The sequence below is a fragment of the Epinephelus moara genome, chromosome 7 (genome assembly GCF_006386435.1).
Source record: "Epinephelus moara isolate mb chromosome 7, YSFRI_EMoa_1.0, whole genome shotgun sequence".
In the NCBI taxonomy this organism is placed as follows: Eukaryota; Metazoa; Chordata; class Actinopteri; order Perciformes; family Serranidae; genus Epinephelus; species Epinephelus moara.
This window is the reverse complement of record NC_065512.1, coordinates 20597419-20619267: the sequence shown is the minus strand read 5'-3', so window position 1 is coordinate 20619267 and position 21849 is coordinate 20597419. Positions and strand designations below refer to the sequence as shown.

Below are 21849 nucleotides of genomic sequence, written 5' to 3'. Positions count from 1 at the left end.
GCTGACACTGTAGCGGCTCAAGGTTTTGATGAGTGCAGGGAGTTCTGCTCACCACAGAGGGGAGAGAGACAAGTAGGAGGAGAGGGGTGCTATTAAAGAGAAGACAGAGTAGAGGGATGATTCAGTTGGTCACCTGCCATGCCATCCACCTCAGACAGCAAAATATCAGCAGCAGAATGTGTTTTAGTTAGGACGGCGTAGGTGTCAAAGGCTGCATATACTAGACAGAGTGCGTCGGCGTTGTCTAATTTCCCCGGACGAATACAGACAGTATTGTGCTTCAGTGGCTTTGATAGATTTTTTGAACAAAATACAAATTTACTTACCTTGTACTCTTTTAATTTTGCACATTTACTTTAATTAAAATGTACTGTGGTGCCTCCTAGTTTGATCTGGAACTAATCAAATTCATACTTTTTAAAGGAACTGGTAGCTCATCATATTATTTTTACTTAACAAAGATGTAATAATCCCTCACTATCAAGTTAGAATAATGGCTCCTTGTTTGTGCGTCTGCGTGCTCGGCTAAAGTGCATCATACTAGATGTCCCCACAATCAAAGATATCGTCCTCTCTGGCTCTCCTCACATAAGATTTAGGACACATACAGCCCTCGGTTCCTCTGGAATCATATCAGACAACCAAGATTTATTCCCCAATCCTCCAGGTGAAGCTAAGAGGTGATGTCATTTTTCACCTTGGCAGTGTCATTATTCTTGTGGTTAGCGGCACTCTGCTCTGGTTAGGTGGCCGATCAGAGTCTAGGGGGAGTGTCCGTGCTCTCCATTCCCAGAGCCTGCGTTTTTCCACCCGCACCCCGTGCTGCCACCGCACCTCGCCCTGACAGCGATGAATGAGATGGCCAGCTCTCCTCTCCTCAGAGCATGGATACAGATTGATCTCTGGTGCTTTCTAACACAAGCCCTAAAGGCTCAGTTGCATCGGTGACAGCAGAGGGGGCAAAACACAAGCAGCACTTTGGGCCCAATGAGGAGGGAGCATTTATCATAGTGATAAGGTTAGTTTTTTTGCCTTTAGTAAGCACTGGGGTCGTAATGGCTCGCCGTGCATCATAGCCTTTTGCTCAACTCTTCCCGAAGTGTGCTCTCTGGTTTTTAACCACGAGACCCTGCAGATCCTGCCTGCCAAAACACATTCTCCACCAGGCAAATCAGTCCTAAAACAATTACAGTGAAAGGCCAGTGTTACGCAATCAATACAGTACAGACTTTCTCATTAAATCTACCAGTATATACGGCATGGCTGGGAAGTAGGGATGGATAAAATAAAGGTAAGGTGATTCTTAATGATGATGGAGGGTAATGAATATGATCAGAGTGTGACCCTGGCAGCTGTCCCAGTATGCGCTTTTAAGTGCGTGCTCTCATTGTCTGTCAGGGGTCCGTCCATTAGCTGCTGTCGTCTCCTTCATGAAAGGAGCCTTTCCTGTATATTTTCCTTGCTCTGTTGCCATGGCTCAAACATGTGCATCAACCTTAGTCAATGAAAAATGCATTTCACTGAAGTACACTATTAATCCGAATGGACTGATTGTGAGTAGTTCTGCAAGTGCTTATATAATGTATCTACAGTACATTATATAAGTATTTAGATGGCATTATTTATGGCAGTAAACAATAATTAATATACATACTGCAGTGAGTGGCCTGAATGTAGGTTGTCAGCTGTATCACAGTGAAATGTTTATTCACTTTAAATGCTAAATGCTGTCTGTCCTTGGCGTGTGAAGTGAAGTTACCTGAGACTATCTCCAAAAATCTTTTTTTTTTTTTTTTTTCCATTCTTTTATTAACAGAAAATGTTTCCTGGAAATTTGAAAATCACATTGACAATAATTATTTATTATAAAAAGGGGTAACATATAGAGTTTAAATTACATGATATGATGTATGATAGTACAGTAAACTACACTTTGTTATACAGACAGTACTGATTGCTATCCATAGCCAAATAAATTGCTTGCCAGACTTAATGTGCTACTGATTTCTTGTTCAATAGAGTTGTAAACATTTAAATCAATCAATCAATCAATCAATAGAAATAAGGAATACACCAATTGTGAAATTGTGGGCTGATACCAATGTTTAAAACAACACATTTGGCCAATAGCAGTGATTTTGTTTTTATGTATTCACCCTTTTGTGCTGGGGAAATAAAGAAATCTTAATTGTGAAAGAATGACAAATGTTTTAAAGTCATTCAGCCCTTCATTACACTATTTTTGAATGAGCATAAATTCAACCATACTAATTTACTTAATATAACCTTCTTTCACATGAAGAACGTCTTTAAAATAACTGCCTGAAAAGCCTTTTTACTATATATAATATATCGTAATTCCCTCAGCAGTATCTTTTTGAAAACACCAACAAATTTCTCCTTTGAACAGCTGTATTTCTTCAGGTTTCTCCCCATAAGCTATATTTTACAATACAGAGTACAGCGCAGTAGTTAGCATTGTTGCCTTACAGCCAGAGGGTTCAAATCTGGGTCTTCCAGCCTCCTCCCACAATCCAAAGACATGTATGCATGTCAGGTTAATTGGTGAATGGTTGTCTGTCTCTCTGTGTCAGCCCTGTGATAGTATGGTGACCTGTCCAGGGTGTGCCCCCCCTCCTGCCCAATGTCAGCTTGGATAGGCTCCAGCCCCCTCACGACCCCAACAGCACAAGCCGTTACAGATAATGAATGAAAGATAACCGTATAATTTACCTTCGCCCAATGCTCATTTTTGCTGAATTAGAACTTAAATGCATCAAAATGTAACTTTGCAGCCTACAAAGCTGTTAGGAGCTGGTGCAAATATTATCTAGCTTTCCTCCTGCAGCTTTCAACATGGATTTGTTGCTCACAGTGTAGCATTATCAGGGAAACAATTGGGTGTGTCCCCAATGTGTTGATATTGATTCTATTGCGTCCTTTCGTCCCGAAGGTATCCCAAGGAAAATCTGTTTGTCCCAGAATGTCTTCCGTTGTCTCCAGGATGACGGGACGCTGTTAGTCTTGAGCCTCACTTTTTAGCCTTTGCAAAATTGATATGACACAACATAAAACCATCGGCCACTGCCATTGGTGAATGTAACTTTATTTGCCAATGGGCTGATGGCAGATACCAATGTGTAACCATTTAATTAGTCCATCCCTACTAGAAATCCTTTTGATGTGTGATTGTCATGTCTGTTGCTTAACCATGTAAATCATCTGGGCTGTACTAAAATGTATAGAATGCCAAATATGGTTATGATCAATTAGGTTTTACAGATTATCAGTATTAATGGTGTGTTTTAAGGCTATTGCTTTGTACAAAATGTAATTATGACAGTTGATAGATTTTATTCTCCAGTCTGTTGATACATTTCAGTCTCCAAAAGGGGCTTCACCTGTGTTAGACTAACTGGCTGCAGATCCATTGTCCAGATTTCACAATCATTGATTTTCGCTCTCAGTGACAGTAAATACGTTCTCTCTCTTTACCCACTTTTTCAGGCATGATGGAACCGACTCACCTGCGGATGCTGGTGATGTCATTGTTTTGTTGAACAGTTTCCACAGTAAGATCATCAAAGTCAGAGTGAGTGTGTTTCTTAGATATTTGTTAAGTAGAGAACTGGAGATTATTCAGCGTACCGTAAAATGCTCTTCAGCAGGTCACAAATGGAGGATGTATGATGATTTCACACAGTTTATAATGAAGTCGCTGTTTTGTGTCTTCTCTCCTATTACAGGTCCAGAAAAAGGCAGAGAAGATCAATGAAGATCTTTTAAGTGAGAATAGTGAAAGCCAAGGCATATGGGACTCCATAGCAAGGTGTGTAATCGATTCCCACATACAGCTAAAATATGATTGGTTTCAGTTGTTTTAAAACCCTCCCCCAGCTGACTGGCAGTAACAACTGTGAGCTCATTGATTGGTGGGTTCGCTGATGTGCCTTCTGTTTGTCAATTACACATTGTGGTTTCAGGAGATCTAATTCCTCCCCCCGGTCCAGACTGCAATATTATGCTGTAAGATCTAGTCTTGCAAAAAATATGTGCTTCTGTAGGTATGTGTGTGTGTGCATTTGTGTGTTTCTCCCCAACACTTCCTAACTGTGTGATCCTGTCTCCTCACTTAATGCTTGCTGTGTGAAGTGTTTGGAGCACTTTTGAGAAAAGGTAGGCAGTGTTGCTGCAACCCGTTTAACACCTAACATCCTCATGTTCATTAGCATGCAGTGTTTATTGGTTGCTTTCAATGCTGCTGTACTCTCCTAAGTTTTGCAATGAATGAGAATTCATTAATGAGATAGTCCAACAGGATATGATAATAATGCAGAGCTGTTTGAACATAATGTTTACATTTTCATGTGTTCTTTTGCATTCATTCATCTATTTATATGGTCATTCTTAGAATATCAACAACGCTACTGTAAGCGTGTAGCCTACAAACATACAGGATGTGACCATGCATAAGTGCATACAATTATGTACACAAACATAATGTACTGTACACACATGCATACAGCCATGCCATCGTCTCTGAAAGAACTGTGCTCTTTGATTTTACCATCAGCAGTGATGTGTTGATGATTGACGGCAGGTAAAAGTAGTGCAGTGAGACACTGGGACAGACAAATTGTTTTTTCTGGCATACTAAATAGTATGGTAGTATGGGTATTGGAGCGGACCGATAGTTCAACTTTTGGAACGCAGCAATGCATAGCACATGCCATGTGACCAAGTATAACCAGTCACAGTTGGCAGAAGTCTTTGCTTTCTTCTGTAAATCAGTGGATAGGGCTACCCAGAGCTTTACGATCCGTCCCATGGACAATATTTTAGTACACACTTAAAAACCAACGCCTGGAAGATCAGCTTCAAAGTCGGGATTTCTAGTAAGTAGATATTAGATGTCAGTGATGCGGTTAGCTGGTTATGGTCGCTTAGCAATGTCCAGTGCATCCTGCCTTTTGTGCCCTTGAAAGTCAGCAGAGGAGTAGGGATCCAGAGCCTAACTGACACGCTTCACGTTTATCCAGGCGGTAAAAGACACATCATGTGTCCCAGACCTTATGGTGCACTCCCCTGGCCACAAAAAACTGGTCCTTGGAATGTGGATTGTCACCTGTGCGGTGGGGAAGGAGCTAGAACTAGACCAGAAGGCCCAGCAGTGCCAATTAGCTACATCTATGCTCGTGTCAATGCAGGACACGACTCAACAGTAATGCCAAGGTGCACACAACTAACTGTTGAACCTGACATTTTGTAGGAACAGTGCAGACTCCATTTGGGATCTTGGGAGTACAGTCAGTCTACATGTAATTCAAGGGCCTATGGTCTATGACTGAGTATATCGGCATGGTTGGCTGTTGCCACAAGCTCTTCAGTCCTTGTGTAATTACAGTAGGAGTTGTGTTCTCTGCAGTAGATCAAGCGTGCTCTTCTTGGTGGACTCACCCTCAGGGACAGGCTGAGGGGCTTGGAGTAAAATCGCTGCTCCTTCATGTTGAAAGGAGCTCATTCAGGTGGTGTTGCTGTCTGATCGGGATGCTTTCTGTAGAGGTATTCTAGGCTCGTCCAGCTGGGAGGACACCCCGAGGCAGACCCAGAAGCAGCTGAAGGGATTATAGAACTCTTCTGTCCTTGGCGTCTCCTATTAGGAGCTCTAGGACATTGTTGGGGAGGAGGACATTTGGGCTGCCCTAATAAAACCTGCCTCTGCCATGACCAAGGAAAAATAAGAAGCTGAAAGATGAATGAATAGACTGATAATTGGATGTAATTTTAAAACCATTCCCCATGGATTGCTTGATTAATGAAAATGACTCTGGAAATAAAAGGTTAAATAATGGGTTGAATACGATAGTTTCAAGAGACGTAACTGCTCCTTAAGTGGCTGTGATGTATGAAGCTGAAATTTACTGAAATTAGACTATGATTGAAAAGAAGAGAGTACTTCTGTTTGACGTGATTCAAGCATATCCTCAAGTATCTCAAGGCGTGGAAGCCACTTATCGTGCTGAGCAAAAAAGTCGAACCATATATCCTGCACTGTGCTTAACAATTCTCTGTCCAGTGGGTCCACCGTATAGAGACGTGCCCTGGAGAGTAACGTCTCCTCTCAGTCATATTTACATTCAGTGACGGCAGCTGGTTTCACCTGAAGTTTGAAGATGATGACTAATTTAAAGACGGACAGAAGGAAAAACACTGAAAATCAACAAATGCAATTTAGTCTGAGCAACAGATGACACAAAATATTGAGAAATATTTGCTTGTCTGACAGTTAAACCCTCACAAGTAAACAATTGTTTATTCATTGAGAGAACAGATTGGTTTTTCACAGGACTCTAAATGATAGTTCCAGGAAAATATATTTTAAAATGACTGCACAACATAATTAAAGGTTTCCGCTTTTCCAAATGTAAAAAGGTCTAAATATTCCAGCCAACAGAGATCTTGACCACTGATCTTACAAAATAAAGTTAGTTCCAAAGGGAAGATGTCTTTATATCCATTACTTCATTTGTAGTCTCAGGGTGCTTTGAGGGATTTGTTGTAAAGGGTGGGACTGAAGGCCGCGTATTGATCTAACACATCTGAAGAATTAGTGAGGTGGATCCGTGCATCAGCAAGCATCAAGTGACAGTGTTGTTACAAATGCTCTCATCTTTAAAGAGTTTTATCTCCGTAGAGTGATAATGAGACTGAGTGAAAATAGATTTCTTTCCTATTCTTTCTTTCCTACATGTTCTCCTTCTTTGTTTAGTGGTTTCTTTCTTTTGTCCTTTCTCTCCTGCTTCATCTGAGTGGAAGTTTTTCAGTCTTGCCTCTCACAGCCTGGGGAACTTTGAGGGTTTAATGTCCTTTATGCTGAGCTTAGAGATCAGAAACTTCAGGGCCGCACAGGGTGTAGAGGAGCATCAGCCGCTGTGTTACCTGAAGGAGTTCAGGTTTTAGGTGGAGGGTGCTGTAAAAGCAACGTGTCCCTCAGTAGTCGTAAGACCTTGAAGGGTGTTAGATGAATCCTTGGCCATTAATGTTTTTCCTAGACTGAATCCAGATAATAGGCAGGGTTGTTATATAACATGTATTTGCTGTGTGTTTACTGTCGAGAGGTGAGCAAGGATGATTTTCTGCAGCTTTTGTCAAATGCAAAACATGTTCTGCAGACCACATAGCTCAGAAGATGAACTGCATTTCGGAGTAGTAAGTTGTTGTGATGCTTTCCATGGCGGAGAAACCACAATGTGGTTTTGTCTGTGGGGTTATGTTGGTGGTTACAATGTGGGGAAGGAATTTTTCTTCTGTGGACATGTTTTCCTTACTTGTTTCTCTGTAAAATACTTTGGAAAAACTTTGCAGAGAAAATATTAGCCAAAAATAACTCAAGCCGAATATGACCTGGAAAATATTTTGCAGTTGTTTTTTTTTACTTTATTCCTGACAAAACTAACCAGCATCTAATATGTTGCTTTCAGTGTAGTCATGCTTAGCCGTTCATGACCTTGTCTTTACAACTTCGCTGTAGACTGGATGCCACTGCCAATGCTGTCCCCAAACTCTGTCTCTTAATAGAGTGTTTTCTCTTGTGGTCTTTTCTTGCTTTGTTACTGTTTTGGATGGTTTGGGATTTTAATTTTGAAGCTGTTGGTGAAGGACCCTGGAAAACATTGGAAAAATAATGCAAGCTTTTCACGGCTTTTCAAGCAATTTCACTGTTGCAGAAAAATTTCCAATGTGGCAATATGCTAGAGTTGTGGAGAGCTTATGTGATCTCTATCTTTTGATATAAGGTTTGTATATTGAGTCTTTTTCTCATCTTGACATTGTGGTAAAATCAAACATATTCAGTAATGTAAGTTTGTAGTCTTTGCTCATTCAGATAGTGGAGTTCAATAACGTGGACACTGTCAACAACTACAGTAGTAGCTGCGCTCTCTCCAGCACCTAACACGAAGCAGTGAACCGGGTAGACTGTAAATTTGAAGTAGACTCTAGGGAAGCGTAAGAACATGAACAAGTCTTGGTTCTCTTGTACTGAGGAATAGGAGGAGAAATTGGTGGGGTTGTGAAGTTGGTGTGTAATTGGGTGTGTATCTGATCCACGGACCACCACTTATTTTAGTGCACTAACCAATGGAGGCTGGTCGCAAGTTGAGGTGAACAAATCCAAAATGTACAGTTTGTACTATGCACATACAGTTTATCTTTTTGGACTACATTGATGCAGAATATATAAGGATACTGTTGACAAAAGACACCTTTTGTCTTGTGTTTCTAGAATGATGTGCTTTTGCGGCAATGTAAAGAATTGTTGATATGTCATATTTCCCAAAGGGAGTTTGGCACAATATTTTCCACTAGCAGGAGGATGGGGAATAATCTCAAAGGGAATCTAGTTGTAGTCTGGAAAATATTGACCCTGCAAGATCCGCGGTCTCAAAGTCTCTTAGTCTTTCGTCTTTTCAAAGTGCTCTAGTGCAGTGATTCCCAACTGGTGGGTCAAGGTCCAAAAGTGGGCCACGGGTTCAGTCTGAATGGTCCGCAAGTGACTTGCAAATGTGTCAAGTTTGAAAAAAAAACATTCTTTATTTTTAAGTACAACGAATTTCAACAAAGTGCGGTTTCTTGATGTGGAGTGACTAATGGACAGCTACTTCACAGAGACAGCAATCTAGTTCGTCGACTGGGGTTGCAACGGTATGAGATTTTCACAGTACAATAACTGTCTCAGCAAATATCGCCATTTGACGGTATCATGGCATTACAGAATTTATATTTCTATAAATCAGAATGACCCTTAAAGGAATGAAAATGGAAGGGTTATTGTCAGTTGAACAAATGTTTTATTACCATAATTGAAACTTGAAACCATTTTGTTAATGGAAGGATATGTAGAAAGTAACTAAATTAAAGGGGAGATTCTCCGTCCAGTTGCTTTTTTTTTTTCAATATCCTAGATAAGCAAATGTACACGGTATAATAACCATCAACTTTTATATCACAGTATACCTTAAAACCGGTATATCACTGCAACCCTTTTGACAACACGGCCAAACACAAGTATGACGCTGAATGTATTGAACTGTGTGGACCTAGAACTAATGACTAAGGAGAAATCTGGGCCTCGTGGCTGGACCAATTGGGAACCACTGTTCTAGTGTATGGTAGGTATAATATGCAAAGTACGGTTATTATTTACCATCCTTACGTACTATACATCAGCTATCTGTCTTTTAGTCGCTCAGTGGCAGATCTTGTTTATGTCTTTAGATCATCTCCGCACAGATGTTAGAGAATAATTCTGCTCAGTCTACAGAGTTGGAGGAAAAACAGAAGTCGAGTTTTGTCCGGTTGATGTTGTCCACTGCTCAGGATTTACCCAGAGCTTTGTGGATCCTTCCAGAGGTCCAGATTATCTCGAGTGAGTCAGCCAAACGGGCTCTCACCTGACCTTCTAAAGCTGCTTATCTGGGGGGCCCCACTGTAGTGCTGGAGGCCCTTCATAATGGCTGGCTTAGTCATGGCAGGCAGTCGGTATCCCCAGACTCTACAGATGTGTGGTGACTCCCCAAAAGCACAACTGCTCAACTACAGAGAGCAGTGCTTTGGTTTGAGAGGGCAGAGAAATTCACTAAATGTTTTCAAAAACAAGTGACTACAAAATGGTGAGAAAAAGTTGTGCTGTGTTTTGGGTCATCATTGAGTTTGTGTTTTATGGATGTGACTTGCTTACCAGCCAGTCTCTCGTATGTGCGTGTCAGAGTTGGTTTTAGAGGACATGAGGAGACTAACAGTATGCTCCCACCCCTCCCTTCACACCTCTCTCTCACTCACTGGTGTCTTCCTGGAGCCTCGGGGCCGAGGCTGTGGTTGTGATTGAGTGTGGGAGAGACACTCCTTCCCTCATCAGCAGTCTGTTACAGACAAGGACACACAGTTTGACTGCAGACACATCTACCCTCCAGCGCAAGTCCTGATTTCTGTCCGCTAAATGTGCCTTGCATCATGAGCCACTGCTCTTCAATAGAGTGTGGACCGTGTCCTTTGGATTTTACTGTATGTGATGGTATCTCAACCTGAAAACATTTTAATTAATCTAGGAGGTAACATAGATTTTCAAATGTCGATTAATTGGTGCTAACGCTCACATAGATGTAACTGAGTCTGAAAGTTAATGGACTGGTTTGATAGGCACTATCTTTGAGTGGGCAAGTTGTATAAAATGATGCTTTGGGCTATTTTTTTACCCTAAGGCGAAGTAAGTTTTTTCTGTCTTTCTCGCTGGATTGGTATTTATGTAGCTCATCGAACACCAAAGTTGGAGGAGAAACTCTGCAATTACCCACATTTGAAGTGGTCTGCCTCCAGTGTGTTTGGACTAGGGCTGGATGATATACAGAGAAACTCAAACATAACAATATTTTTGACCAGATTACTCAATGTTGATATTGTAACGATTGTGCAGGGTTGACAATTGATGCTTTCACAAAATATTTACACAATGAGATTTTTGGTAATCATCAGTAATGTGGATATAATGACTAGGAAGGTAAAGGCAAATAACAGAACAGCCAGAACAGCCTGGTAAGTTCAGAAAACACATCACTTTACTGTAATGCAGCCTTGAAAACCAGGAAAAGACACTTAAGATATTATGATATCAAAAATTTAAGACAATATCTATTCTTGCATCAAAATACACTGGCCACTTTATTAAGTACACCTTGCTAGTACTTGGTTGGACTCCCTTTTGTCTTCAGAACTGCCTTAATTCTTTGTGGCATAGATTCAACCGGGTGATGCGACTCTCCTGTTCCACCACATCCCAAAGGTGCTCTATTGGATTGAGATCTGGTGACTGTGGAGGCCATTGGAGTACAGTGAACTCATTGTCATGTTCAAGAAACCAGTTTGAGATGATTTGAGTTTTGTGACATGGTGCGTTATCCTGCTGGAAGTAGCCATCAGAAGATGGGTACACTGTGGTCATAAAGGGATGGACACGGTCAGCAACAATACTCAGGTAGGCTGTGGTGTTTAAACCATGCTCAGTTGGTACTAAGGGGCCCAAAGTGTGCCAAGAAAATATCCCCCACACCATTACACCACCACCACCAGCCTGAACCGTTGATACAAGGCAGGATGGATCCATGCTTTCATATTGTTTACACCAAATTCTGACCAGGCAACGTTTTTCCAATCTTCTATTGTCCAGTTTTGTTGAGCCTGTGTGAACTGTAGCCTCAGTTTCCTGTTGTTAGCTGACAGGAGTGGCACCTGGTGTGGTCTTCTGCTGCTGTAGCCCATCTGCTTTAAGGTTGGACGTGCTGTTGGTTCAGAGATGGTCTTCTGCAGACCTTGGTTGTAACCAGTGGGTATTTGAGTTACTGTTGCCTTTCTATCATCTTGAACCAGTCTGGCCATTCTCCTCTGACCTCTGGCATCAACAAGGCATTTTCACCCAGAGAACTGCCGCTCACTAGATATTTTCTTTTTTGGGACCATCCTCTGTAAACCCTAGAGATGGTTGTGTGTGAAAATCCCAGTAGATCAGCAGTTTCTGACAGACCAGCCCATCTGGCACCAACAACCATGCTACATTCAAAGTCACTTAAATCACCTTTCTTCCCCATTCTGATGCTCGGTTTGAACTTCAGCAAGTCGACCATGTCTACATGCCTAAATGCACTGAGTTGCAGCCACGTGATTGGCTGATTAGCTATTTGTGTTGACGAGCAGTTGAACAGGTGTACCTAATAAAGTGGCCGATACAAATTAGTCATTTTAGATCATTTTCTTCACTCTGTGGGCTCTATTAGCTATGTGGGAACATAAGAATAAGAAGCAGATTAAATGTTAAAGCTGTTTTAACTGTGTCTGTTCTAACAGGATAATTATACATCCCAGCAGGAGAACTGAACTGCTGTTAAAATCACAGCTGTCCTTCATTATCATTTTATTTTAAAGAAAACACCTCAGTTTGCCGCACAGTCTTGCATGGTGTGTTTTTAAATGTTTTCTACTGGCTGTTTTTATTGTATTTACTCCTGGCTCTACAAAAGCATGGTAGCTACTGGCTTACGTCAGATATACTGTCACTATATGAAAAAAGAAACAGAAGACGCTCATGTATCATGGTCTCGTTTATAGCATCACAGGTGGTGGGGCCAAGAAGGATGATGGAGAGAAGAAGAAAGAGGATGTTCTTAACATATTTTCCGTGGCCTCGGGCCATTTGTACGAGCGCTTTCTGAGGTGGGTCACTCTCAGTTCAGACACTGGCACACACTTACATTTCAGCCTCTACGTGTTACATCCCTTTTAGCCCTGATCCTTGACTCTTTTTTTTTTTTTTTTTTTTTTTCAGAATAATGATGCTGTCCGTCCTTCGGCATACAAACACACCCGTCAAGTTCTGGTTCCTCAAGAATTACCTCTCGCCATCTTTCAAGGTACTTCCCTCGCTTCATGACTTCATACAAGCATTCAGTTGCTCCTGTTTGTTCAAAATAACTTCAGCTGAGTTCTTCAGAGCTTTATTTATACTCTGCAAGAAAGTATCTTTTGGCTTGTTCCCTCCGCTGTAATGGTCTGTGTTTAATATTAGATTTTCTATTTATGTGAATCTACAATTACTTCCCTTTGTGACACTTGTTGAGTCGCAAAATCTTTTCAATTAGTTTTTATGCTCACGACATTCATGACATCTTTACTGAATACAGATTTATTTATATGTCCAGATGTTTTTTACTATACATCAAACATCTGTTAGCTTCAGCCTTGCATTATGGTTTGGCTAACAGGCATTTTTATACCAAAAGAGTACTAATAACTCTGAAAACTATATATACACTGTAGGAATTATTCTTCCTTATCTGCCTTTTTATGCTTGTAACACAGCCACCTATCAATGGCTGGCCTCAGGTGGGCCACATAAACTAAGCAGCAGTGTCTGTTTTCTAATGGGCAATATGTTTGCATGTTCTCCACCTGTTTTTCTTCACATAATCCAAACATATCCTCCTACTAATTTTGTTTGTGACACACTGTTGTTGATTCAACAGCTAATCATAATTGTCTGCAATGAAACTGTGTGCCTACGACTAAGGCTGTACCAAATAATTGAATGCTTTTTTAGCATGTCTATTAATTGTGTTTAAACCCAGTATATCTGCACAGTTGCAGAAAAAGATTCAGCTACACTCATGTTATTAGTACTAAACTATTTGTAGAATTAGATTTCAGTGGTGGCTGCTTAAGATTTCCAAGGTTTCCAAGTCATGTGACCCAAACATTTCCAATCACGCCCGAGCACTTAAAAGTCCAAGTGTCAAAATCATTTCCAAAATTCACAACATGTTTTTATCTAACTATATATCTCCTTTAATTCATATTTTTTGACTTAAAGCCTTTCAAAATAAAATGTTTTCACTGCAACCAAAGTAACTGTTTGCTCTCCTGCTTGCCGTACACAAAGAGGGGCACGTACCTGTATTAAGAGGGCGGTCTAACAGCAATCTAACAGCACAATAAATTACATTTATTCATTAAAGAAAGTTGATTTAATTTCTTGTCTAAATCCAATGAATCACCTTATTCAAATTTGGGATTTAAAAATCATGTCACAGAATATGACGAGAGACTTTCGAAGCTTCATTTAAAAACCTCAATGTAAGGTTTGAATGTAACAGCCCATACTATAACCACAGTAAGCCACCGGGAATATCCCACAGTGTAGTCTCACTTCTTATTAATTTATGTGAGGCTTTTCACCTGAATAACAGAAGCATAATAGCATATTCTTTAAATATTGAGTTACCCTAAAAAGTGCTTTTGTTTTGGATATCACACATAACCTCTGGTGTTTGTGTTTGTTGTTTGTGTTTGGTGTTTTTAGGAGACCATCTCTCACATGGCCGAGGCGTACGGCTTTCAGTACGAGCTGGTACAGTACAAATGGCCCCGCTGGCTCCACCAGCAGACTGAGAAGCAGCGCATTATCTGGGGATACAAGATCCTCTTCCTGGATGTTCTGTTCCCTTTGGCTGTCGACAAGATCATCTTTGTGGACGCCGATCAGGTAAGGTTCAAATTGAAGTGAAATAGGAAAAAAGCAATGTGTAAGTGTGTGTCTGAAAGTGAGAGACTCGTCTGTATAGCAGCCTCGGTGCCGGTGTGAAGGCTGTATGAGAACACGGCTGAAGTGTCGTCAGTGCTCTGTACTATTCAATGTTCTTGCTCTCTCTCACAGATAGTTCGGGCTGATCTGAAGGAGTTGAGGGATCTAAACCTGGAGGGTGCTCCTTACGGCTACACACCGTTCTGTGATAGCCGCAGAGAGATGGAGGGCTATCGCTTCTGGAAAACCGGTTACTGGGCATCACATCTAGGACACAGGAAATACCACATCAGGTATACCGCCTTAAAAGAAGTGGAACGTAGCAGCACAGTATTTTGAATGCATAGCAGGGAGTTTTGATATTTTACCTTATGTTCTGCTGCTCTCCAGAATAACACCAAAATGTTAGCATTTAGAACATTGTGCTTCGACAGCCACAGTTTCCTCATAGGTCATTCACTAGTTGGAACTTTCCTGACACTCTCAGTACTTTGCAAAGCAGAATGAAAGGAGCCGGATATAACTGGAATCCTGAAGGGACCATACTGCCAAATGTAATATATCTCTTACAGTCATGAAAATACATCTTTGACTTTCTGTGTACATTTCGACTTGCACTCGGTTAATAATCCAGAGGAATTATTCATCATTCTGCAAGAATAGGTTTTTTTTTTTAGCTCTTCCCAAGTTCCAAATATGACAGAGAAGGAAGTGGAAATGTATTTATGTATTGTTATATTTAGAGGCTGAGAGTACTGCTGTTGTTTTTGTTGTTCTTCTTTCTTCAGTCTGTTTGGATCTTAGAAACTGTAGGTCCAAGAGAAAGTTTTAAAATCTTACCCTGCTCAAGAAGTAAAAAATAACCAGTCTGCCAGAAGTTCGCTCCTGAGAGACACAGATTATTTCTTCGATTAGTTAGTTGTTTGTCTATAAAATGTCAGAAAATGGTGAAAATGTAGATCAGTGTAGATGACCCAAAGATATTCACTTTACCGTCTTAAGAACCTGGAATCGGAGCATTTTACTTTTTTTCTTAAGAAATACTCAAACCGATTAATCGCTAACCAAATTAGTTGCTCATTAATTTGATAGTCGGTTACCAGAAACCCTTCAGGTTGGGAGGAAGTTACTGCCTCAAGCGAGGGAGTTCAAGTATCTCGGGTCTTGTTCACGAGTGAGGGTAGAATGGAGCGTGAGATGGATCGGCAGTTCGGTGCTGCTTCTGCAGTGATGCAGGCGCTGCGCCAGACTGTCGTGGTGAAGAGGGAGCTGAGCAGGAAGGTGAAACTTTCGATTTACTGGTCCATCTACATCCCAACCCTCACCTGTAGTCATGAGCTCTGGGTAGTGGCCGAAAGAATGAAGTAGCGGATACAAGCGGCCGAAATGAGTTTCCTCCATGGGGTGGCTGGGCTCAGCCTTAGAGATAAGGTAAGGAGCTCAGACATCTGGAGGGAGCTCGGAGTAGAGCCGCTGCTCCTTTGCGTCTAGAGTGGCCAGTTGAGGTGGTTCGGGCATCTGATCAGGATGCCTCCTGGGCGCCTCCTGCTGGAGGTGGTTCGGGCACGTCTCAATGGTAGGAGGCAACGGGGCAGACCCAGATCACACTGGAGGGATTACATATCTCGTCTGGCCTGGGAACACCTCAGGGAGGAGCTGGAAAGCGTTGCTGGGGAGAGGGACGTCTGGGGTACTTTGCTTGGCCTGCTGCCCCTGCAACCCGGCCCTGGATAAGCAGATGAAAATGGATGGATGGTTACTAAAAGCTCACCTGTAAAAAAAGTAAAAGAAATAGTGGCTACTCTACAGTACTGTGTTATCCAGTTTCCATGGTGATTGGACCCCACCAATTATAGCTGCACTTGTTGTGGCTGTATTTTAGTATCAGCCATCTGTACATCGCCGTGTTCTATTAAATCAAGCTCCAGGTATGAAATAAAAAGTTCATCTCCTTGCTTGGCATGTGGCACCGAGGTCTCAGTCTCTCAATGTGAAGGCTAATAAGGTGGCAGCCAGCAGATGAACAGAGAGTTTGCACAACTTTACCTCTGCCTTATGAGGATGGGAAAAAGCCCCAGAGCCACAGTGATTTGATTTGATGCCAGTGTGATGCTCAGCTCTGAGGGGCAGGACAAAAGTGACTGATCCGCATCAGCGAGTCCAGGGAAAACATAAGGTAGCGAATGTCCTCTGGCAGACTTAAATCTAATAAGTGAAACTACACAGTCTACACGGTTGGGTTTATTAATATGCCACGTTAGGTACAATTATCTCAAAGTGCCTGGGGTATTTATCTTTATTGAGTCATTATTTTTATTTTTATTAAGTCATTCCTATGGGCTTTCCTTTATTCTCCTCCTCTCAAACCTGCTTTCTGTGTCTCGTCTCCTCCTATATTTCAACCAGCGCTCTGTATGTAGTGGATTTAAAGAAGTTCAGGAAGATTGCAGCAGGGGACAGATTACGAGGCCAGTACCAAGCCCTGAGCCAAGACCCCAACAGTCTGTCCAACCTGGACCAGGTATGTAACTTAGAGATGACATCATTGCATTACATGATGCAGAGTTTCTTATCACCTGATATAGTTTGTTTGTTGTAGTTTGTTATAGTGCACAGTAATATATTTTTCTCTGATTTTTTTCAGGACCTTCCTAACAACATGATCCACCAGGTGGCCATCAAGTCTCTTCCACAGGAGTGGCTGTGGTGTGAGACGTGGTGTGATGACACCTCCAAAGTCACAGCTAAGACGATAGACCTGGTGAGTCCATGGATATATTATTACATGAGTCAACAACAGGGGGGCCTGTGACCCCTAGGGGCTCCTCAGTGTTACTGTAAGGTGCTCGCCAAATTCCAGTTTGATTAAAAAAAAAAAAAAAAAAAATCCAAATTAAAATATACCTGAAAAATACACATTAACACAAATCCAACACATTATTAGCAAAGATAAATTGGCCTATTTGTACACATTATGTTCTGCTCATACCAAACGCAATGCGGATTTTCGCATCACGTTACTTGCGTGAGTTTGAACGCTAGAATATTTTGTGTTGACTTGCTTCATATGCATGAAACTGCTGAATCGATGAATGAACTTAGGCCAGTACGTCCTCAGCATCATAAATTACCCAAGGACCTCAATGCCGATTGGCTATCATGGCACGAATTAATCACTGAAGTTCTGATTTTTCAACTCTCATGAATAACTGTATGATGCAAAATCGCGCTACTGGCTTTATTTGCTCTGCGTAATAAGCGCATTCTGTGTCATTCGTGTTGCGTCCATCATGCTGCCCTGGCAGGAATTCGCATCTAATCGTGCCTTTGTGTTGACTTTACGTGTATTTCACAAGTGTTTTATTCACACCTAGTGAGAACGCAACATTAGAAGGCTAACTGTTACCCATAAATCCTTGTCAGATAAATCCATGATGTATAAATATATGACTCTGTCAATACGTTTATTATTTTAATAGTTTGGTATTGAATGCACTATATTGAGATATGTTTATACATGGCATTTTTGGCCGCTCTACACATTATTGCAGGCCAAATTTAATATGCAACTTAGTTTAATATATGTAGTAGGGGTCCTTGGCCTGAAAGTCGTTAGAGACCCCTGTATTATTAGATCTGGATACCAGGCTCCAAAATGGCACCTATTCAGTCCAATGACAGCTAGCTTTCTAGCTTCCAGGTTTACATCTGCAGTTTGTGGCCCACTGAATATGTGCAGTAGTGTTTCTTCTGCTGGCTCTGCCTACGAGGTCTTGCCCAGCCCGCAAATTTTCCATTGAGACGGCTCCATGGATTTTTTACATCGCTTTTCTCGGCTTGAGGAAAGTTTTAGAAATATGAAACGTCCAAGGCTCAAAAGCGCATAATAGAAAGAGTCATAACTGAGCGTGTTTGCAGTTCGAGGTGTTTTAAAGTTTTACAGATGTGTCTTTTATAATGGTGGTCTGTGGGGAAAATGCTTTTTGGGCTGCAGGGGATTTTTTTTTTTTTTTTTTGCTGTAATACTGCAAGTGGCCACTAAGCAAAATTAGAGGCAAGGCCAAGCAGTGTTCCTGAGGGCTTGGTTAAATCCCAGAGCAGTGAGATCTACACTGAACAGTGATGTGGGGAAAGCTCACTGGCATACCTCAGGGATTGCTACAGAATTTATGATCAAATCCAATTACTCCTTTTATTGGGTAGTAAAATCCTCTGTGTCTGTATTTTAATGATTCTTTTGTGTTGAAACATGCTGATAATTGATAAAAGTTATTAGATATTTATATTTATATCATGTGTGTGGCTGTTTTTGGTTATAATAGTGAGCTGTAGCTGCTCTGAAAAGCAGGAGCATATTTCCCAGCCATTATTGTCCATGAGGCACTTGGCATTTAGGAGACAACTGCAGAGCAATCCTGAAGTCTCCTAAACTAATTTAGAGAATTACTGGAGGGGCTCCAGTAGGCTGGAATAGGAGGCATTGTCTCATTGTGGTATAGGACACCACTTGGTAATTCAGACACAAGACATGGGCTAATGTCCTTTTAACAGAATTGGAAATCAAATTAGGTTCAAATGCCTGCCACAGACAGTGCAGGGAATGGCAGTATGACTTGTTGGGGGAAAGTGGCGCTGGTGGCATGAGTGATGTGTTTTGTCTGCTTGTCCCTGCTGCAGTGCAATAATCCAAAGACCAAGGAGCCCAAGTTAACAGCCGCAGCAAGGATCGTACCTGAGTGGGTTGAATATGACAACGAGATAAAACAGCTGCTGAGACGTGTCCAGGAACAGGAAGACACAGCGACGCAAAAACAGACTCCATCGTCCTCACAACATAAAAAAGGTTAGAAAAGATTATCACTGTTTATTGTCTTTGTTGTAAGACAGAAATATCTATCCTCAATCAACCTCTCTTGGCCAGTATGTCTGTCTCTCACCATGGTGCACATTTTCATTATTTCTTTCCACCCCGCCCTCTGCACAGCCGACAACCGGCGTGATGAACTTTAGTGCCTGCCAGCACCATGCTGAAGAGAAAGGAGGCAGCACCTTTTGCAAGCCGGCCACCTGTGAAGCTTGAAGACTGACAATTCCATCTAAACTTAGCCACAGAGCGTTGCATCCTCAGCCGGGGAGAAGGATGGGATATTTTCAGAGATGCCATATCTGCTTCGGCAGTCGATACGTCTTACAAAATTAACACGTGATGTAAGTGTTAACTGCCGACTGTGAACCTGTGGTGTGTTCTCAGCACTTACAGCAACGTACGTGGTTACCGGAGAATGAAGTGAGCAGAGAGGGAATAATGAGGTGAGGTCAGTCACAGCACTCTTATTAGGCGTGTTTGAGAAAATAGTTGGCATATATTGCACTGATGATGTATGCAAAGAATCAAATGGAGAAGGCACATGTCTGAGAATCTAATCTTACAGTGTAATGTTTGTTTTTATATATATATATATGTGTTATGGAAAATTACGTTTCAAAATGCTGATTTCTTGATTTGATGTTGACTGAAATGCCCGCACCAAAGTTGTGACTGACATAAAGCTAGTCTGTTTGTAAATTTCATAACTTGCCGCAAAGTTGTTACATTAGAAGTGAGGGACTGAACGATAATTATTGGGTGTTATTATTTTTTTTACCTTTTTCGGGAGAGCAGGGGAGTGTCGTTTTTATTTTTTCTCACTCCAAGACTATTTGAGTCAGCAGCCATAATCAGGCCAGCTGATTTGGCCTGATTCTGGGGTGTCATTCATGCCAAATCTTAGCCGAGTCAGGCAACCAGATGCAGCCCAGCTAATTACACCCGGCTTGCCGAGTTTGGGCCGATGCTGGGCCAGACCATTTCTGATAACAATCCAGTGATGGCAGTGTCAGCAGCCATAATCAGGCCAGCTGATTTGGCCCAATTCTGGGTCGTCATTCATGCCAAATCTTAGCCATGTCAGGCAACCGGATGCGGCCTGGCTAATTTCATCCGGTTTTCCGAGTTTGGGCCGATGCTGGGCCAGACCATTTATGATAACGTCCCACTGATGGCAGTGTCAGCAGCTGGAATCAGGCCATCTGATTAGGCCCAATTCTGGTTCGTCATTCATGCCGAGTCTCAGCCGAGTCAGACAACCGGATGCGGCCTGGCTAATTTAATCCGGCACGCCAAGTTTGGGCCGATGCTGGGCTATATCATTTCTGATAACGGCCCAGTGATGGCAGCTGGAATCCGTCCAGCTAATTTGGCCTGATTCTGGCTCTCATTCATGCTGAGTCTCAGCCAAGTTGGGCAACCAGACCCACCTGGCTAAGTTCATCTGGCATGCCGAGTTTGGTCCGATTCTGGGCCAGGTCATTTTGGCTACCTGGGAAGGTTTATCATATTAAAAATTGATCTAGTATGGATCTAACAGTAACATCAAAACAATGCTTTTCATGCATCATCAACCCTGTCTCTGTATCAAGGCTTCATTTTCCTCATCACCATCAATCATGTGGCCAATGTCCATTTTGGAAAACACAATACATGCAGATCATATTAGTTTTTACCAACTAAACGTCTCTCGTACAGAGCGTTTCAGTTATTGACTATCCTGTACAGTCGCTATTTTATTCTGAATCATAACAGAAAGCTGAACCAAAGTTAAATGTGTCTTACAAAGTGAGAATATAATATGATGCATGCTCCCTATCACACATTGATCAGTGTGATCAGCTCTGCATGTGTTTTTTCTTCAGTCTTCAAAATGATTTGAACAGTTATTAATTTGTGTTTTGATATTTGTCAGTGCTCTATGTGGCTCAGCAGGACAAATTACCTCAGAGTCTCCAAGCTGCTGCTCGAAAAGGACTCATGTAGCCTAACTGATTGAAAATTGAAAGTGGTTGTATTTTCACCTCTTTGTCATGTTTGTTTTTGTATTTTATGGGGAGGGTATTCCTTTTTCTTTTTTAATGTCAAAGGGAGGGTCCAACGAAAATATAAGTAAGTCTGGGGAGTGCCTCTTTTTGTAAAATGAAAAAGATTCATCTCTCTTTCCAACCCCAATAATTTTCCTACTGTCCCTGAGAAAAGCAGGTGGCACAGAAAATGTACATTTGTTAAACCCCGCCCCCAAACAGCGATTGTTCAACTGTAGCTCAGCAACCGCTGTAAGGGCGGGGGTTAGCAAATGTGTACGTGTCTGTCCCTGTGAAGTAATGTGTATTAGATGACTTTGGCTCAGCAGACCAGGCGATGCTTTATCATGGCCAAGCTGTGGATCAAAGAATCCTCATTTGCACACTAAAGGTCACAGTTTATGTGTAGGACATAGGGTTTTAACTTATTACTGTATGTTTACATCTTGCGTACATTCAGCTTCACTGCTTTGAAATTTTAGAAATCATTTTTCAGTATTTGAATTCCACGATGAACCAGTGTTTTTGTCTCAGGAATAAGACAGGTGTCGCTGCTCAACCCAAACCAATAGTAGTTTCTTTTTTTCTCTGTCTTTAAAGTCAATAAAAATGGGTGCAGGTTGTCTGCTCTCAGGACACCCATCTGTCACTGTGCTGTGTCAAATACAAATGTTTATATTACTGTCTGGTGGAAAAATAAACCTTTGCTATAAAAGTCATTATAAAATCTGTTTGTGATTTCTGTGAGGTCAGTGGACGTGTGATTCATACGCTGAAAGGTCCACTATGACGTGATTCTCGTTCACTGTAATTTGTTCCTCGCCGTGAAC

At 41.6% G+C, this 21849-nt stretch overlaps 1 protein-coding gene across 3 annotated transcripts in view; it reads left to right on the top strand.

Moving 5' to 3' along the window:
* Nucleotides 1–21737, top strand: part of uggt2 (UDP-glucose glycoprotein glucosyltransferase 2) — a 57429-nt gene extending 35692 nt beyond the window's left edge. For 2 of the 3 annotated variants that reach the window (XM_050048116.1, XM_050048117.1), the window contains exons 31-41: nucleotides 3508–3592; nucleotides 3747–3829; nucleotides 3984–4064; nucleotides 12157–12261; nucleotides 12374–12458; nucleotides 13904–14086; nucleotides 14258–14418; nucleotides 16532–16646; nucleotides 16770–16886; nucleotides 18803–18968; nucleotides 19110–21737. In XM_050048116.1, the coding sequence (XP_049904073.1) occupies nucleotides 3508–3592; nucleotides 3747–3829; nucleotides 3984–4064; nucleotides 12157–12261; nucleotides 12374–12458; nucleotides 13904–14086; nucleotides 14258–14418; nucleotides 16532–16646; nucleotides 16770–16886; nucleotides 18803–18968; nucleotides 19110–19135 (1207 nt within the window). In that variant the 3' untranslated portion in view covers nucleotides 19136–21737. The remainder of the gene's footprint in view (nucleotides 1–3507; nucleotides 3593–3746; nucleotides 3830–3983; nucleotides 4065–12156; nucleotides 12262–12373; nucleotides 12459–13903; nucleotides 14087–14257; nucleotides 14419–16531; nucleotides 16647–16769; nucleotides 16887–18802; nucleotides 18969–19109) is intronic. The other variant, XM_050048118.1, reaches the window with a different exon arrangement.
* The last annotated feature ends 112 nt before the right edge of the window (nucleotides 21738–21849 follow it).